This window comes from Bubalus bubalis, chromosome 16 (genome assembly GCF_019923935.1).
Source record: "Bubalus bubalis isolate 160015118507 breed Murrah chromosome 16, NDDB_SH_1, whole genome shotgun sequence".
NCBI lineage: Eukaryota > Metazoa > Chordata > Mammalia > Artiodactyla > Bovidae > Bubalus > Bubalus bubalis.
Window position 1 is genome coordinate 80994573 of NC_059172.1, and position 15985 is coordinate 81010557.

The 15985-nt window shown below is 41.2% G+C and overlaps 1 protein-coding gene across 2 annotated transcripts in view; it reads right to left on the bottom strand.

Annotated features, from left to right (window-relative positions):
• Positions 1-15985, bottom strand: part of PDGFD (platelet derived growth factor D) — a 282712-nt gene that overhangs the window by 8086 nt on the left and 258641 nt on the right. For both annotated transcript variants that reach the window (XM_025267026.3, XM_025267024.3), the window contains exon 6: positions 4748-4962. In XM_025267026.3, the coding sequence (XP_025122811.1) occupies positions 4748-4962 (215 nt within the window). The remainder of the gene's footprint in view (positions 1-4747; positions 4963-15985) is intronic.

A 15985-nucleotide genomic window follows, 5' to 3' on the forward strand; every position in this document is an offset into this window, starting at 1 on the left:
AAGACAATGGCACCCCACTCCAGTACTCTTGCCTGGAAAATTCCATGGATGGAGGAGCCTGGTAGGCTGCAGTCCATGGGGTTGCTAAGAGTCAGACACGACTGAGCGACTTCACTTTCACTTTCATGCATTGGAGAAGGAAATGGCAACCCACTCCAGTGTTCTTGCCTGGAGAATCCCAGGGACGGGGGAGCCTGGGGGGCTGCCGTCTATGGGGTCGTGCAGAGTCGGACACGACTGAAGCGACTTAGCCGCAGCATACACATTAAATGCTCCAGATCATATCTTTGTTCTTTTGTATTTTCTTAGCATTTGAACCACCAACTTGTTTATATTCCTAACACAATCTAGGCAAGATAAGATTTAGGATATCAGATATGATATCTGAGTGGTGAACAGATATCATATAATTTCAGATCTGTCTGGGAACTCAAAATTGTAGGTTATCATAGGGAGTAAAAGAGGAAACCTGAGGCCCTGGGGAGTTTTAGGTGGCTGGTCCGAGGTGGCCTCTCATGTGAATCCACATATTCTCCCTTCAGTTGTGTGATTTGCTTTGTCTCTATTGTCTTGTCTCTCTCTTATAGGAACAGGAAAGGGCTGCAAGAGAATCTTCTCAAGGTCTCACTCAAAGAGGGAGAAAGAAACAGGGAGACTCTAGATAAGCTCTAGAAATGCTGTTTCTAGAAAAAGAATAAAGTTTTTTGTGACTTTTGTTATAATCATAAACCTCAAATTCATTGCCTTTGCCATAGAGTAGAAACTTTTGGAAAAATATTGTTTTCCTGTCTTCTTGGTCTCAATTTGAGATTTTAGCTAAATTTGTTTCAATGACAGATGCTTAAAACATGTAAAAATTAAAAGTACCATTCTTTTATCTCAAGTCTAAATCTCAATATTTTATTATCTCCAATCAATCTTTTGTTTCATATATAAATATCTGCTTATATCTTCTACCTCTTATGTTTGCTGCTGCTACTAAGTCACTTCAGTCGTGTCCGACCCTTGCGACCCCATAGATGGCAGCCACCAGGCTCCCCCATCCCTGGGATTCTCCAGGCAAGAACACTGGAGTGGATTGCCATTTCCCTCTCCAATGCATAAAAGTGAAAAGTGAAAGTGAAGTCACTTAGTCCTGTCCAACTCCTAGTGACCCCATGGACTGTGGCCACCAGGCTCCTCCGTCCATGGGATTTTCCAGGCAAGAGTACTGGAATGGGGTGCCATTGCCTTCTCCACCTCTTATGTTTAATGGGCAACAAATTTTTAATACAAAATTCTTATATTTAATGTAAAGTTAAAAAAGTCATTCACAGTAGATTTTCCATTGTTCAAGTGACTGGAATGGTTTAGATGCTGTAAGGGCCAGAGACAGAGTTGTGTCTAGGCTTACGCTGTTCACTATGGGAGCCCCTGACCATGTGCAGCTATTTACATTCAAATTAGTTTAAATTAAATAAAATTTACAAATTCAGTTTCTCATTTGCATTACACACATTTCAAGTGCTCTGTAACCACATGTTGCTAGGGACTACCAGATTGGATAGTACAGATATGGAACTCTCATCACGGCAGAAAATTCTAACAGATAATGCAGCTGTGCCAGCATTGGGACAAAATCAGGCGAGGTAGGACAGTGAAAATTCACTTGTCTTTCTCTGTTGCCTCCTAAGCTTTTGGCTGTTGACTGAATGGACATAGCCGGGAGACCAAATGCTTAAAAGAATACAATAGTTAGTTTTAATCTAAAAGGTCAATATATTTCTAGGGAACATCCTTTCATTATACACTAACAAGGGAAGATAAGAACTAAAATGATAGCATTCTCTAATCGTCTACAGAGTATGTTTTCTGGAATTTTCTCTTTTTAAAAATCCTCACCGAAAGTATTTTTTATATTCTGTATATTCCAAGAGAAGGAATGGTTGCTAGGAAAGAGGAAAAATACTTCAGCAGGATACCTAAAAACTTTTCAGAAGAGGGAATTGTACAGATGGAGCATTTTATTGCACAGTGAAAAATGCTCAGATCTCTACAAGGAGAAGTCATGTGACCTGGGGAAAGAGCAATAATCTTAACTTCCTTTTATTTATAATTTCTAATTATTGATAATTTTATAGTTATACAGTGTAATTTATTGGATTTTATTCCTTAAATGTTGAGCCTTGAATTATCTGTGGAGAGTCATAGAGGCCTCTTAGGTGGCAAGTTCTAGTCACCCCCTTAAGGGCGCTCATCTCTCATAAAAACTCATTTCTCGTCTCATCAGTTACAACCAGGAGGTGGGGAGAAACTCAGGGAGACTAGTTTCTCATTTCTCTGAGTTAAGAGTACAGGCACAAAACTAACAGAAGAGAAGACAAGGATTCTTCCCTCACAAGACTGAGCCCAAGCAACCCCTATTTCTGAAGCTGGAACGAGTCTCCTGCTCTTTTCCAGGGGACTGGACAATGTGATGCCTGGGGCATACTTCAGGGGTATTAGGATGCTGGGATGCCTGGGGCATACTTCAGGGGTATTAGGATGCTGGGGAAAACGTGCCAGCCACACGCGTTCCAGGTTCGCAGTCACTGACGGAGTGACTGATGCTCTTTTGTCCTTTTGTCCACAACTCAGCAGAGTGATTTTGCACAGAGCTCAGCAGACTCCAAGAAGTAAAAATATCATGACATGTTTCACAGAGATGCTTTAGATAGCATTTTCAAAAAGATTCCACATTTTAGACCCACTCATGTGACTGAACAAAGAGATCAAGGGCTTTGCCTCCTAGATATTAATTGTGAATAGAAATTTATAGGTAACAACCTCTGTGCAGAGAGACAATAGACCTAACAAAAGGACCTTCAGATTCTTTCAGAGTTAACTGTCTGGGAGGTGAGGGCCTCTGTTTCCACAATAAGCAACTAAAAAAAAAAATCAAACTACAACTTCTCTCTGAGAGGAGAGTCAAGATGAAAATAAAGCATCAAAGGCCTGAATTTACATGTTTTCCTCACAGTAGAGACTGGGTAGAGATCTTGTCACTTCTTGGCTTATTTTAACGCAAACCAAATTATTGCATTCTGCATCTGTCTGCAGTGTATGAGTCAACATTACAAACTTCAGGTTCTTAGACACAAAGGACAAAGTCCAATCTAGAGTTCATCAGGTCATACAAAAATAAAACACAATGAACACAGACAACAGCATTCTCTGGATATGAGAACAGATTTTTTTTTCCCTTTGAAAAATGTGAGGTGGAGTAAGAAATTCTTGTTACTAAGAAAACATACTCTATGTAGGTCTCAAATCGGGTCTGCATCTATCTGAGGTAAGCAGGGTTATTGTGGCCTCCAAGCTCCTACTTTTCCCACGTTGAAAATACCACTTATGACGAATCCCTTTTCATTCAGCTCAGTAATTACCTCTTAACTGATTATTGTTTTATTGTTTTCAGGGTTACAAAGTGGTTAGGTACAGTGGGAGATCTTATTTAGGGAGCACCATCTATTCTTTTGTTTTGATGGATACTGATAAAAAGCAGCTCAAACAATAATTCCTAACAATAATGTTTGGCTCATATTTTATATTGTAAACATATTTCAATATGGTATTTTACCTCTTACAAAATGCACTTCATATGCACTGCTTTGATTCCCCAGAGCCACCCTGTATGGGGTTATCATATAATTTCTTAAATCCTGTTTCACGTACATGAAAACTGGCTCTCTAAACTTTAGTGACTTGCATAATCATGAAGTGATAGAGTTCCTGTCAGTGTCAAGAGCAGCTCTAACTCCCCTTAAGTCCACTCTTTCTTTAATCTTCAATAACGTGCTATATATTTAAAATGAGAGCCCTCAGTGTTACCGCTGGTAAGTATATAGACTTTAGAAACAGTGGATCAGTTTAGGCGCCATCTCTCTGAGTTACTGACCGAGTCACACTGGTTAATTCACTGCTCTCTTAGGCTTCAGTTTATTCATCTATAAAAAGGGAATACAAGTAGCACTCCCCTGACAACATGTGAAGAAACTGCCAAGTGAGCTAATGATCGCTTACAATGATGTCTGGTACACTGTAAAGGCTTACGTGTATTTCCTGTTATTATCATTAAAAGTTGCTGCTCTCCTTAAATTTTCATTTCTCTTACATCTCTATGTTTACTTTTGTTTACTTTTCCATAATTTCAGAGCTGATTCCCCAGAGCACTCAGTTATATTTAGGAAAAATTAGTACTTCTGGAAGAATAATATTTCCATATTTAGAGATTTAAAAAGTCTCTGACGAAGTAGCTTTTCTGACAATTTATACTTTGCTATTTTTACCCTGATTCATTTTTCAATGAGTTGACTGAATTGAAGATTAGCTCTTAGTATTCTCTTAAAGTAACCTAGATTTGCAGTCATATGCTGTCAATGAATCCCATTATAATTCTGTAAGTAAGCTCTCAAATTATTGCACCATTCATTTGATTGTGTATACTAACAAGCCTGTTGTCAACCCACATATATATTATGAATAAGGGTTAGAAAAAGGAATCCCTACTTCAGGATGGACCTACACCCTCCCCAGGGACCTGCCTTTGCAAGTTAAGCTCAAGTATAATCACGCAGTCATCTCACTGAGAGGTGCTCCTGTGCAGTGAAAAACCTGAACAAACAATGCAATGGCCCAGTTTCCCAGCGCCCTAGAGATTACAGGACTTTTGTAGCTGCTAAAGGACCACGTACAGCACTGCAACAAAAAAGTTCTGAAAATGGCGTACCTCGTGATACTTTTTCACAGTCTTCCCTGAACTGCACGCACAGGACTTCCAGTTGACAGTTCCGCAGCCACAGTTTCCTCCGCAGCGCTGTACAAGGAGGCAGCGAGGAAAGAAGACCACGTTGGTGAGCTTCAGCTCTTCCCTCAAGTTGACGGAGTAGTTCCTGGGCGTGCAGCTGTAACGCTTGACATCATCGTTGAGCCTGTCCAGGTCAACTGCAAGAAACACACGCACTGGGTAACCAAGTGCACGACTGAGGCATAAATGCTCAGCATGCATTTTGGGAGCAGGGTGGGGAGATTCTGTGAGGACAGCCTAAACCCAGGGATTGACCCTATTCATGGGACCTCAACTACCACCCCAAATCCCAAAGGTGAGTGTGAGGGTCGTATGCTCAGTCATGTCCGACTCTTTGCGACCCTGTTGACCGTAGCCCACCAGGCTCCTCTGTCTGTGGGATTTTCTAGGCAAGAATACTGGAGTGGGTTGCCGTTTCCTTTTCCTAATACCAAAGGTGGAAAATCTAATTTCTCTTTTGATCCTATCTTCCCCTTCAGAAAAGAAAAAAAAATCAACAACAGCAAAGAGAAAACAAAAAGACCTTCAAAAACTTAGCTAAATCTTGGTTCAATTTTTCTTGCACCTTTCTAATACAAAAAAAAAAAAAAAGTTCCAATGAAAGAAAATGAAACATTCAGCAATTTAAAATAATTGTCTTTACCTTAAAAAACATATATATGTGTGTGTGCGCGCACACGGGCAAATATATGTGTGTGTGTATATATATATCTTCTTGACTTTAAACAACTCCTGACTCTAAGCCATTACTTAATATAATTTAAATTATATCAGGGGCACCTTAGGGAGAATTATTCTGATTTATTGATCTGACAGTGAAATTCTACAAGTAAATGTGATGAATAAAAAGTTTTAGCTTCATTGTAACTCCAAGGTTAAGCAAAATGTCAAAGGACAAGGAATTTGGAGGTTGTGAATATGATGCATATTTGTGCATTGCATCCTAGATGGCAGTATAGCATAGTGGTTAAGTGCTTGGGCTCTGCAGTTAATCTACAACAGCATTTAAATCATAGCTATGTCTCCTTTTAGTTGGTAAGTTACTTGACTCCTCTATACTCTGTTTCTTCATCTATAAAATGTAAGTAGTGTAACTACTATTTCAGCAATATTTGAAGTATTGAATGCAGTGTGCCTGGTATTCAGTCTGGTTATTATCATTCATCTTGATTCAGTTTCTCCAGTTTTTCCCTTTAAAGTCAAATGGTCAATAATTTAAAAAAAAATTTTTTTTTCAGATCTGTCTCTTTTATTTCTCTTTTGGCCATTATTCTATATAAATAATTATCTGGGGGATTGGCTATCAGGACTTCTTTGAATTAAGAGCATTACACTAAATTTTCAGATTTTAGTCATTAATATTTTACTTGAGTTAAATTTGTATCATTGTACTATATAAATTATATATTTTTCTTTTTTTTAAATTTAATTTTATTTAATTTTACAATATTGTATTGGTTTTGCCATATATCAAAATGAATCTGCCACAGGTATAACTATATAAATTATATTTTAACTTGTTGTCTCGAAATCCATCTAATCATCCATCTATTTGGCATTCAAATCCTCTGGCGGGTGAGCATGTACATGACTATCTTCTGACAAGAATGCAGTCAGAGGAAAGTCCTCTGTCCTTTCCCAGGTTCCATCCCATTTCTGAATGCACTTCCCTTGTCACCAGTCAGGCGACTGCAGGAGGAATCCCACAGATGCCAGGCAATTGTCATCAGACTTACTCTGATTTTAGCCCCATTAAATGTCTTAGTCCTAAACCAAAACTGCTTGAGGAGTAGTAAGGAGTATTCTTTTGGGATAGAGGTCAAAGGCTAAGGATGCTATCAGTAGAATGCATCTGAATGAGACAGAAATGAAAGAAGGCACAAATGGATGAAGATTCCACTTAACCCCATGAAGTCAGCTAAAATGCTGGCCATATGGTCGATGACCCCCTTGAATAAGGAATTAAATGGCAAGTGGACTCATGCTCTGCCCTGCATGCCTTTGATTCTCAAGGGCATGGATTTTACCCCAACTCTTACATGCTGAGCCCAGGACACTGTGGGAGCTGCATAAATGGTAAATAATTACTGTGCATAATTGATGGCTGTTTTTTCTTCCTTCGCAAAGACATATCATAAGTTTAGCTATAATCAATCCAGTTTTAAATTAAATGAACTCTGTCTTGGGAAAGGAACCATTTCATTGCTGCTAAAACCCTGAGAATAACTGCAAGCAAAGCAGAGAGGATTACATAAATGGATTAAGAAGTGCTGCAATCATCCATTACAAGTGCCTCCTGGAGACAAATACTGACGCTGGCTGTGCACTACTGGGCTACAGACAGGGCTAATGCAGAGGCCCAAGCTGCTGATTGTGTTGCTGGGAATATATTTTGTCCACCATCTAGGAGCAAGAGGCGCTATTTGCAGGAAGGGATTGTAACGTGTGAGGTTTCCCAGGTAAAGAATCTCAGTGGTAAAGAATCTGTCTGTCAATGCAAGAAGACATCGAGGGACTCAGGTTCAACTCCTGGGTTGGGAAGATAACCTGGAGGAGGACCTGGAAACCCACTCCAGTCTTCTTGCCTGAAGAATCCCACGGATAGAGGAGCCTGGCGGGCTACAGTCCATAGGGTTGCAAAGAGTTGGATATGACTGAGCCACTGAACACAGTGTGTTCAGTAAAGCGTGATAGGCCAAGAGGGATGGGAAGGAAGCGACAGACTGAGTGTAGGTGGGTTCAGCCAGTCCTCTGCCAGGCACCTGACACACAGGACTATTTATTGCTGCTCCGCACCCTTTTGAGATGTGTGTTACTTACTCAAAGTGAATACTAAGTAGGAAAACTGGGCTTGAAGTCATTCTCCCTCTTGCTGCCCGGTCACCACCACATCAGGCAGAATGGGGGGCTGGCAGGCAACCTGGGGTTGAAGGGAGAAGACTGATCTCCCTGGCGTGATATTAAGCTGTCCTGTATGGCGGTGTACTAGGACTGGGGCGGTTTACTAGGACTGGGGTGGTGAATGGCTCCACCCTTATGTCCAGAGTATGTCCAAGCCAAATCATAGCGTGCTTTCCAGTGGGAACTCAGCTGATCGCCTAGAGGGCCCTCCACAAATCAGGATAGGCATGCATGCCTTACTTGTCTTGGAACAAAACTCGTCACGTTCTATGACTGTTTTACTGACTCGCACTGGTTACTTCCGTTTCCTACCGGCCATGAAGAGATTTACGATGCTGTCAGTTATTTATGTGGCCCTGTGTGACTGCTGCAGAATCCAGCTGCCCTGCTTATCGGGGGGATTGAAACCACAAAGGCACTCAATTTAGAACTAGAACTAAAAACATTCCTCAGAGTGGATGCAAATAACTTTAAAGCGCCATTGCAGATTTTCTGCAGGGGATATTGAATTTCAAGTTAAAGAAGACTGATTAGGCAGTGCAGCAGAGCGGGGAGCCAGACAAGGGACTGAGTGGCAATTAAGGGTTCTGGAGCCCTGGTCTGAGGGGGGCTCTGGTGTGAGCTCCTGTGGTGGGCGGGGTGCAGGCCACGCGGTTACAAACCCAGAGAGAAGAGCGACCCTTACCATTCCCAATTTAGCCTCCACAGTGGAATCTTACCGAGAGCGAGGATGTACCAAATTTAATTCAAAGGCCCATTAATTTCATCTAATTGCCCTTATTTCACTCAGCTGTACATAATTTCATCATCCCTCTTTCGCTGTCCTTTTGAATTTGAATCCTGCCTTCTCATGGATCTTTGACGTCATTTCCATTTTTGTGTTCTGCACTGACAATCTGCTGCAAAGGCTGACAGGGCTCCAGTGTTGTCAAAGCCTTCCTCTGGACACAGGAATCCAATGTGGGCCATTGCACCCAGCCGCAGGAAGCACCATTTTTCCTCAGTGCTGGCCTCAGAGTGCAGCCTAGTCACAGAGGCTCCTGGGCTGTGGGATGAGCTCTGCGATCTGAGCCCTGGGACGGGGATGTGTAAAGCAATGGGATATTGTTGAATGCACACCCTTATCAGTTTCTAGTCTATGAAGGCTCAGATTTGGGAGGAAGGAGAGTCAGCCTGTTCTTTTTGATATTGGCCATCCCAAGTATCAGGCAATATAGAAGGTCTTCATGAATATGATTGTATGAAATCCCCACCAATGCTATGAATTACATACTGTTGTTACCCTTATATTTACACTTGAGACAATTGAGCCTCTGAGAGAGAAGGGAAAACATTTGTCCACAACCACACACCCAGTCAGTAGAAGAGCCAGAGTGTGAATCTAGCCTTTTTATCACTCTTGCACTTTGAAGCTCCAGTCTGAAGATTTGAAGAAGGGTGCAGTGAGCAGATTCTATGAGCCCTGCTGGAGCTTTCCTACTAGAGGTCTACTTCTTGTCAATGACCTGGCTTCCTAGGTGCATTGCCAGGCACTGACCTGTCACTTTTAAGATGTTGTCAATTACATATATCCAAGCATGTACTTCTGTGCACAGACATTCATCTATCAGATTCTACCAAAAGAGTACACACTGACCATAGTCTTGCTAATAAAGCAGGCAACTGCACAGAACCTAGTATTTTCCTTTAGTATTGCCAAATAGCACCTGATGCGAACAGGTGGCTCACTGGAAAAGACCCTGATGGTGGGAAAGATTGAAGCCAGAAGGAGAAGAGGGAGATAGAGGGTGAGATGGTTGGATGGCATCATCGACTTGATGGACATGAGTTTGAGCAAGCTCAGGGAGTTGGTGATGGACAGGGAAGCCTGGCATGCTTCAGTCCATGGGGTCACAAAGAGTCGGGCATGACTGGAGTGATTGAACTTCCTTGAGTCAGTCTCTTCTGGGTACTAAGTTTATTATGCTGTTCCCTCATCAATCCATCAATCTTTATCCTGTCATGTGTGTCACCAGTCTTGAATATTCTTGCTATTCTCCAGTTAAACTTCTACATATTCTTGGAGTTAGCCAGTAACCATTTTGTATGCATGCATGCTAAGTCAGTTCAGTTGTGACCAACTCTTTGCAACCCTATGGACTGTAGCCCACCAGGCTCCTCTGTCCGTGGGCTTCTCCAGGCAAGAATATTGGAGGGGGTTGCCATGCTCTTCTGCAAGTAATCATTTTAGTATAATCCAGTTAAGGCCTTTGCAGTGCTGAAGTCCTTTAAGGATTCTCCTAGCAGGCAGCCTCTGATAGTGCAGATTCAGCACATGGCACTGGCACTCGAAGAGCAAGTGCCTGAAGGAGGGCCATGCTTTTCTAACATCAAGCTTTTATCAATTTAGTTTACCTTCTTGGGCATCTCAGGCCACTGTGTCATTTTAATCTTCTAAGTCAAGAGGCACATTCACCCTACATCTTCTCTAACCTCTTCACTAAATACTCACCTCGCATTCTCTGCCTTCTCTTGTAGCACTTTGTAGAACTTGCTTTATCCTTTTCTTTTTAAAATTAATTTATTTTAATTGGAGACTAATTGCTTTACAATATTTTGATGGGTTTTGCCACACATCGACATGAATCAGCCACAGGTGCACATGTGTCCCCCATCCTGAACCTCCCTCACACCTCCCTCCCCATCCCATCCCTCTGGGTTGTCCCAAAAGATTGGTTTGAGTGCCCTTCCTCATGCATTGAACTTGGCACTGGTCATCTATTTTATATACGGTAATACTTGTTTCGGTGCTATTCTCTCAAATCATCCCACCCTCGCCTTCACCCACGTAGTCCAAAAGTCTGTTCTTTACATCTGTGTCTCTTTTGCTGCCTTGCATATAGGATCATTTTTACTGTCTTTCTAAATTTCATATATATGTATTAATATACAGTATTTGTGTTTTTCTTTCTGACTTACTTCACTCTGTAATTTCTTCAATTTCATCCGCCTCATTAGAACTGACTCAAATGTGTTTCTTTTTATAGCTGAGTAATATTCTATTGTGTATATGTACCACAACTTCCTTATATGTTCACTGCAGCACTGTTTACAATAGCTAGGACATGGAAGCAATCTAGATGTCCAGTGTCAGGTGAATGGATATCCTTTTCTTTATTTAGGTGTTTCTCATCCACTAAACCATAAGGTTCTTGGAATCAGAGTTAATCATCGTTTAATCTCCCCTCTCATAGTGCTTTGCCATTAGTGGAAGAAGTATATGTAGGTCAATTAAGTGCACCACTCCTAAAACCGTTTAGTTTCAACAATTAGAAGCTGCATAGTACTGAAAAAAATACATTTTTTGGTAGTCTTAGAGTATGTGCCATTTCAGGATATTTGAAATAATTAATTAAATCCAATAAAAAACAACAGGAATCACTATGGCTTACCTAGGCAACATTTCTGATTTTCTTTAAACATCTATCTTCTGTGGGATACCAATCAACTTAAAGCCAAAATTAGAAAATGTTTAGGCCATTTATAGACCTACTAATCAGTCCAAGTTTTCTTTATAAGGCATAGGTACTCTGTAATGACTAAATGAATCAAATTACTGATTGTTGTTGGGTTAGAATTGAAAAGCCGGGATTCTAGAACCAGCTCAATGACAGATGAACTGAGATGCATGAAGATTGGCACCAAGACCCACGGGCTCTAGAAGCTTTTCCACATCTTTTACATGGGATGAAGGATGGCATCCCGGAGGCTGGCTCTCTGACATACATCTCAAGGTGCTCAGGAATATGTCTTTTGCCAAATGGGTGATAGTCCCACAGCCTGCTACATAAAGTGCTATAAACTTGACTTTGATATTACAAGACCAGATTTATAGTGCTTTAGGTAGGGGTGGGAGGTAAGGGGAGTGGATGAATAATTGTAGTATTTTTATACCAAGAAACTAGGGGCTCTCAGCCTTCTTTAAGGTTCATAAATTTCCTAGGAGGCATCTATTCATTTTTATGAGCATTACAACCTCACTGTGATTTTCAGATTCCCACTTCTATAAATTAGCACTTAATTGTGAAGACTGTTTCCACATTTCAACCCAGTTTTCAAGTGCAAATGAGTCTGGAAAGAACAATTATTTTATAACTTTTAATGAGGTAATATCAGGGTATTTTAAACTTAAAATCATGAATCTCATGACTCCATTTGCTGGTTTAACTTCTCAAGAATGGAAACATTCACCACTTGTATTTATAGAAATTAACCTAAATCATAGTAAAATATTCCCAGTCAGACAATTCCTAATTGTCAGGGTTTAAAAACATTGTTAAGCAGTGAGTGAATGGAAATTTATTGAGCAGCTGCTATATGCCGGGTACTATGTGAGATGCTTTTACAAAGTTAAGTCTCATGGAATTCTCATAACAAAACTTCATCTTAGAGACTACTTCTCCCATCTGATGGATATGGAAACTGAGATGCAGAGGAGTTGAGTGACTTGCCTACAGCCACTGGGTATAGTAGACATTTGACAAATATAGGCTGGAAAATGAATGGGTGAATACATGGATATCTACAAGGTATTGGATTAGGCATGAAAGCAGCTGACACTGTCATAAAGCAATTCTCTGAACTCTAGAGGGGGTGTATAAAATATATCTATAAAATGGAAAATAAGAACAAGGCCAGGAGACGAATAAGAATCAAGGAGTCCTTTAAATGTTTGTCTTTCTCTCATTTACTAAACTATGAGTCTCTGAGTTTTAAGCACCACTGGGTCCCTCACAGCACTGACGTCATAGTCAACACACCCAGGCTCATGTCATGGCTCTCTATTTTATAACTGCCAGTAAACCTTTCTGCATTTCTTTCTTTTATTAGATAAAATGGAATAACAGTACTCTCCTGCCAAGAAATTCATTAAGCTTGAACAAGTTAAGTGTCTGAAGTGCAGTCCAAACCCTCAGTTCCCAGTAGGTATGCTTCACTTTAATGTTCAAATGAGTAAAACAGATCAATGAAATAAAGTTAAGAACAGATTCACCTAACACCAGAACTAGTCAAGACTCTGCAATTGGTGATCGCTAAGGAAAGGAAGCTAACCCACGTCCAAGGAGCAGTGGCTCTGAGGGCGCAGGAGGGCCGACAGGAGCTACTCCACGTTCCAGGTCAGGGGGGGTGGTGGTGAGGAGATACTCCTCGTCCAAGGTAAGGAGCAGCGGCTGCACTTTGCTGGAGCAGCGGTGAAGAAATACCCCATGTCGAAGGTAAGAGAAACCCAAGTAAGATGGTAGCTGTTGCAAGAGGGCATCAGAGGGCAGACACGTTGAAACTATAATCACAGAAAACTAGCCAATCTTATTACACAGACCACAGCCTTGTCTAACTCAATGAAACTAAGTCATGCCATGTGGGGCCACCCAAGACGGGCGGGCCATGGTGGAGAGGTCTGACAGAATGTGGTCCACTGGAGAAGAGAATGGCAAACCACTTCAGTATTCTTACCTTGAGAACCCCATGAACAGTATGAAAAGGCAAAATGATAGGATACTGAAAGATGAATTCCCTAGGTCAGGAGGTGCCCAATATGCTACTGGAGATCAGTGGAGAAATAACTCCAGAAAGAATGAAGGGATGGAGCCAAAGCAAAAACAATACCCAGTTATGGATGTGATTGGTGATAGAAGCAAGGTCCGATGCTGTAAAGAGCAATATTGCATAGGAACCTGGAATGTTAGATCCATGAATCAAGGCAAATTGGAAGTGGTCAAACAAGAGATGGCAAAAGTGAACATCGACATTCTAGGAATCAGCGAACTAAAGTGGACTGGAATGGGTGAATTTAACTCAGATGACCATTATATCTACTACTGCGGGCAGGAATCCCTTAGAAGAAATGGAGTAGCCATCATGGTCAATGAAAGACTCCGAAATGCAGTACTTGGATGCGATCTCAAAAATGACACATGATTGTTCGTTTCCAAGGCAAACCATTCAATATCACAGTAATCCAAGTCTATGCCCCAACCAGTAACACTGAAGAGGCTGAAGTTGAATGGTTCTACAAGACCTTTTAGAGCTAACACCCAAAACAGATGTCCTTTTCATTATAGGGGACTGGAATGCAAAAGTAGGAAGTCAAGAAACACCTGGAGTAACAGGCAAATTTGACCTTGGAATACGGAATGAAGCAGGGCAAAGGCTAATAGAGTTTTGCCAAGAGAACGCACTGGTCATAGCAAACACCCTCTTCCAACAACACAAGAGAAGACTCTACACATGGACATCACCAGATGGTCAACCCTGAAATCAGATTGATTATATTCTTTGCAGCCAAAGATGGAGAAGCTCTATACAGTCAGCAAAAACACGACTGGGAGCTGACTATGGCTCAGATCATGAACTCCTTATTGCCAAATTCAGACTTAAACTGAAGAAAGTAGGGAAAACCACTAGACCATTCAGGTATGACAGAAATGAAATCCTTTATGATTACACAGTGGAAGTGAGAAATAGATTTAAGGGACTAGATCTGATAGATAGAGTCCCTGAAGAACTATGGACAGAGGTTCGTGACATTGTACAGGAGACAGAGATCAAGACCATCCCTATGGAAAAGAAATGCAAAAAAGCAAAATGGCTGTCTGGGGAGGCCTTACAAATAGCTGTGAAAAGAAGAGAAGCCAAAAGCAAAGGAGAAAAGGAAAGATATAAGCCTCTGAATGCAGAGTTCCAAAGAATAGCAAGAAGAGATAAGAAAGCCTTCTTCAGCAATCAATACAAAGAAATAGAGGAAAACAACAGAATGGGAAAGACTAGAGATCTCTTCAAGAAAACTAGAGATACCAAGGGGACATTTCATGCAAAGATGGGCTCGATAAAGGACAGAAATGGTATGGACCTAACAGAAGCAGAAGATATTAAGAAGAGATGGCAAGGATACACAGAAGAACTGTACAAAAAAGATCTTCACAACCTAGATAATCACGATGGTGTGATCACTGACCTAGAGCCAGACATCCTGGAATGTGAAGTCAAGCGGGCCTTAGAAAGCATCACTACAAGCAAAGTTAGTGGAGGTGATGGAATTCCAGTTGAGCTATTCCAAATCCTGAAAGATGATGCTGTGAAAGTGCTGCACTCCATATGCCAGCAAATTTGGAAAACTCAGCAGTGGCCACAGGACTGGAAAAGGTCAGTTTTCATTCCAATCCCAAAGAAAGGCAATGCCAAAGAATGTACAAACTACCACACAATTACTCATCTCACATGCTAGTAAAGTAATGCTCAAAAATCTCCAAGCCAGGCTTCAGCAATATGTGAACCGTGAACTTCCAGATGTTCAAGCTGGTTTTAGAAAAGGCAGAGGAACCAGGTCAAATTGCAAACATCCGCTGGATCATGGAAAAAGCAAGAGAGTTCCAGAAAAACATCTACTTCTGCTTTATTGACTATGCCAAAGTCTTTGACTTGTGTGGATCACAATAAACGGTGGAAAATTCTGAAAGAGATGGGAAATACCAGACCACCTGACCTGCCTCTTGAGAAACCTATACGCAGGTCAGGAAGCAATAGTTAGAACTGGACATGGAACAACAGACTGGTTCCAAATAGGAAAAGGAGTAGGTCAAGGCTGTATATTGTCATCCTGCTTATTTAACTTATATGTAGAGTACTTCATGAGAAACGCTGAGCTGGAAGAAGCACAAGCTGGAATCAAGATTGCTGGGAGAAATATCAATAACCTCAGATATGCAGATGACACCACCCTTATGGCAGAAAGTGAAGAGGAACTCAAAAGCCTCTTTGATGAAAGTGAAAGTGGAGAGTGAAAAAGTTGGCTTAAAGCTCAACATTCAGAAAACTAAAAACATCCATGGCATCTGGTCCCATCACTTCATGGGAAATAGATGGGGAAACAGTGGGAACAGAGTCAGATTTTATTTTGGAGGGCTGCAAAATCACTGCAGATGGTGACTGTAGCCATGAAATTAAAAGACGCTTGCTCCTTGGAAGGAAAGTTATGACCAACCTAGATAGCATATTCAAAAGCAGAGACATTACTTTGCCAACAAAGGTTCGTCTAGTCAAGGCTATGGTTTTTCCAGTGGTCATGTATGGATGTGAGAGTTGGACTGTGAAGAAGGCTGAGCGCTGAAGAATTGATGCTTGTGGTGTTGGAGAAGACTCTTGAGAGTCCCTTGGACTGCAAAGACATCCAACCAGTCCATTCTAAAGGAGATCAGTCCTGGGTGTTCTTTGGAAGGAATG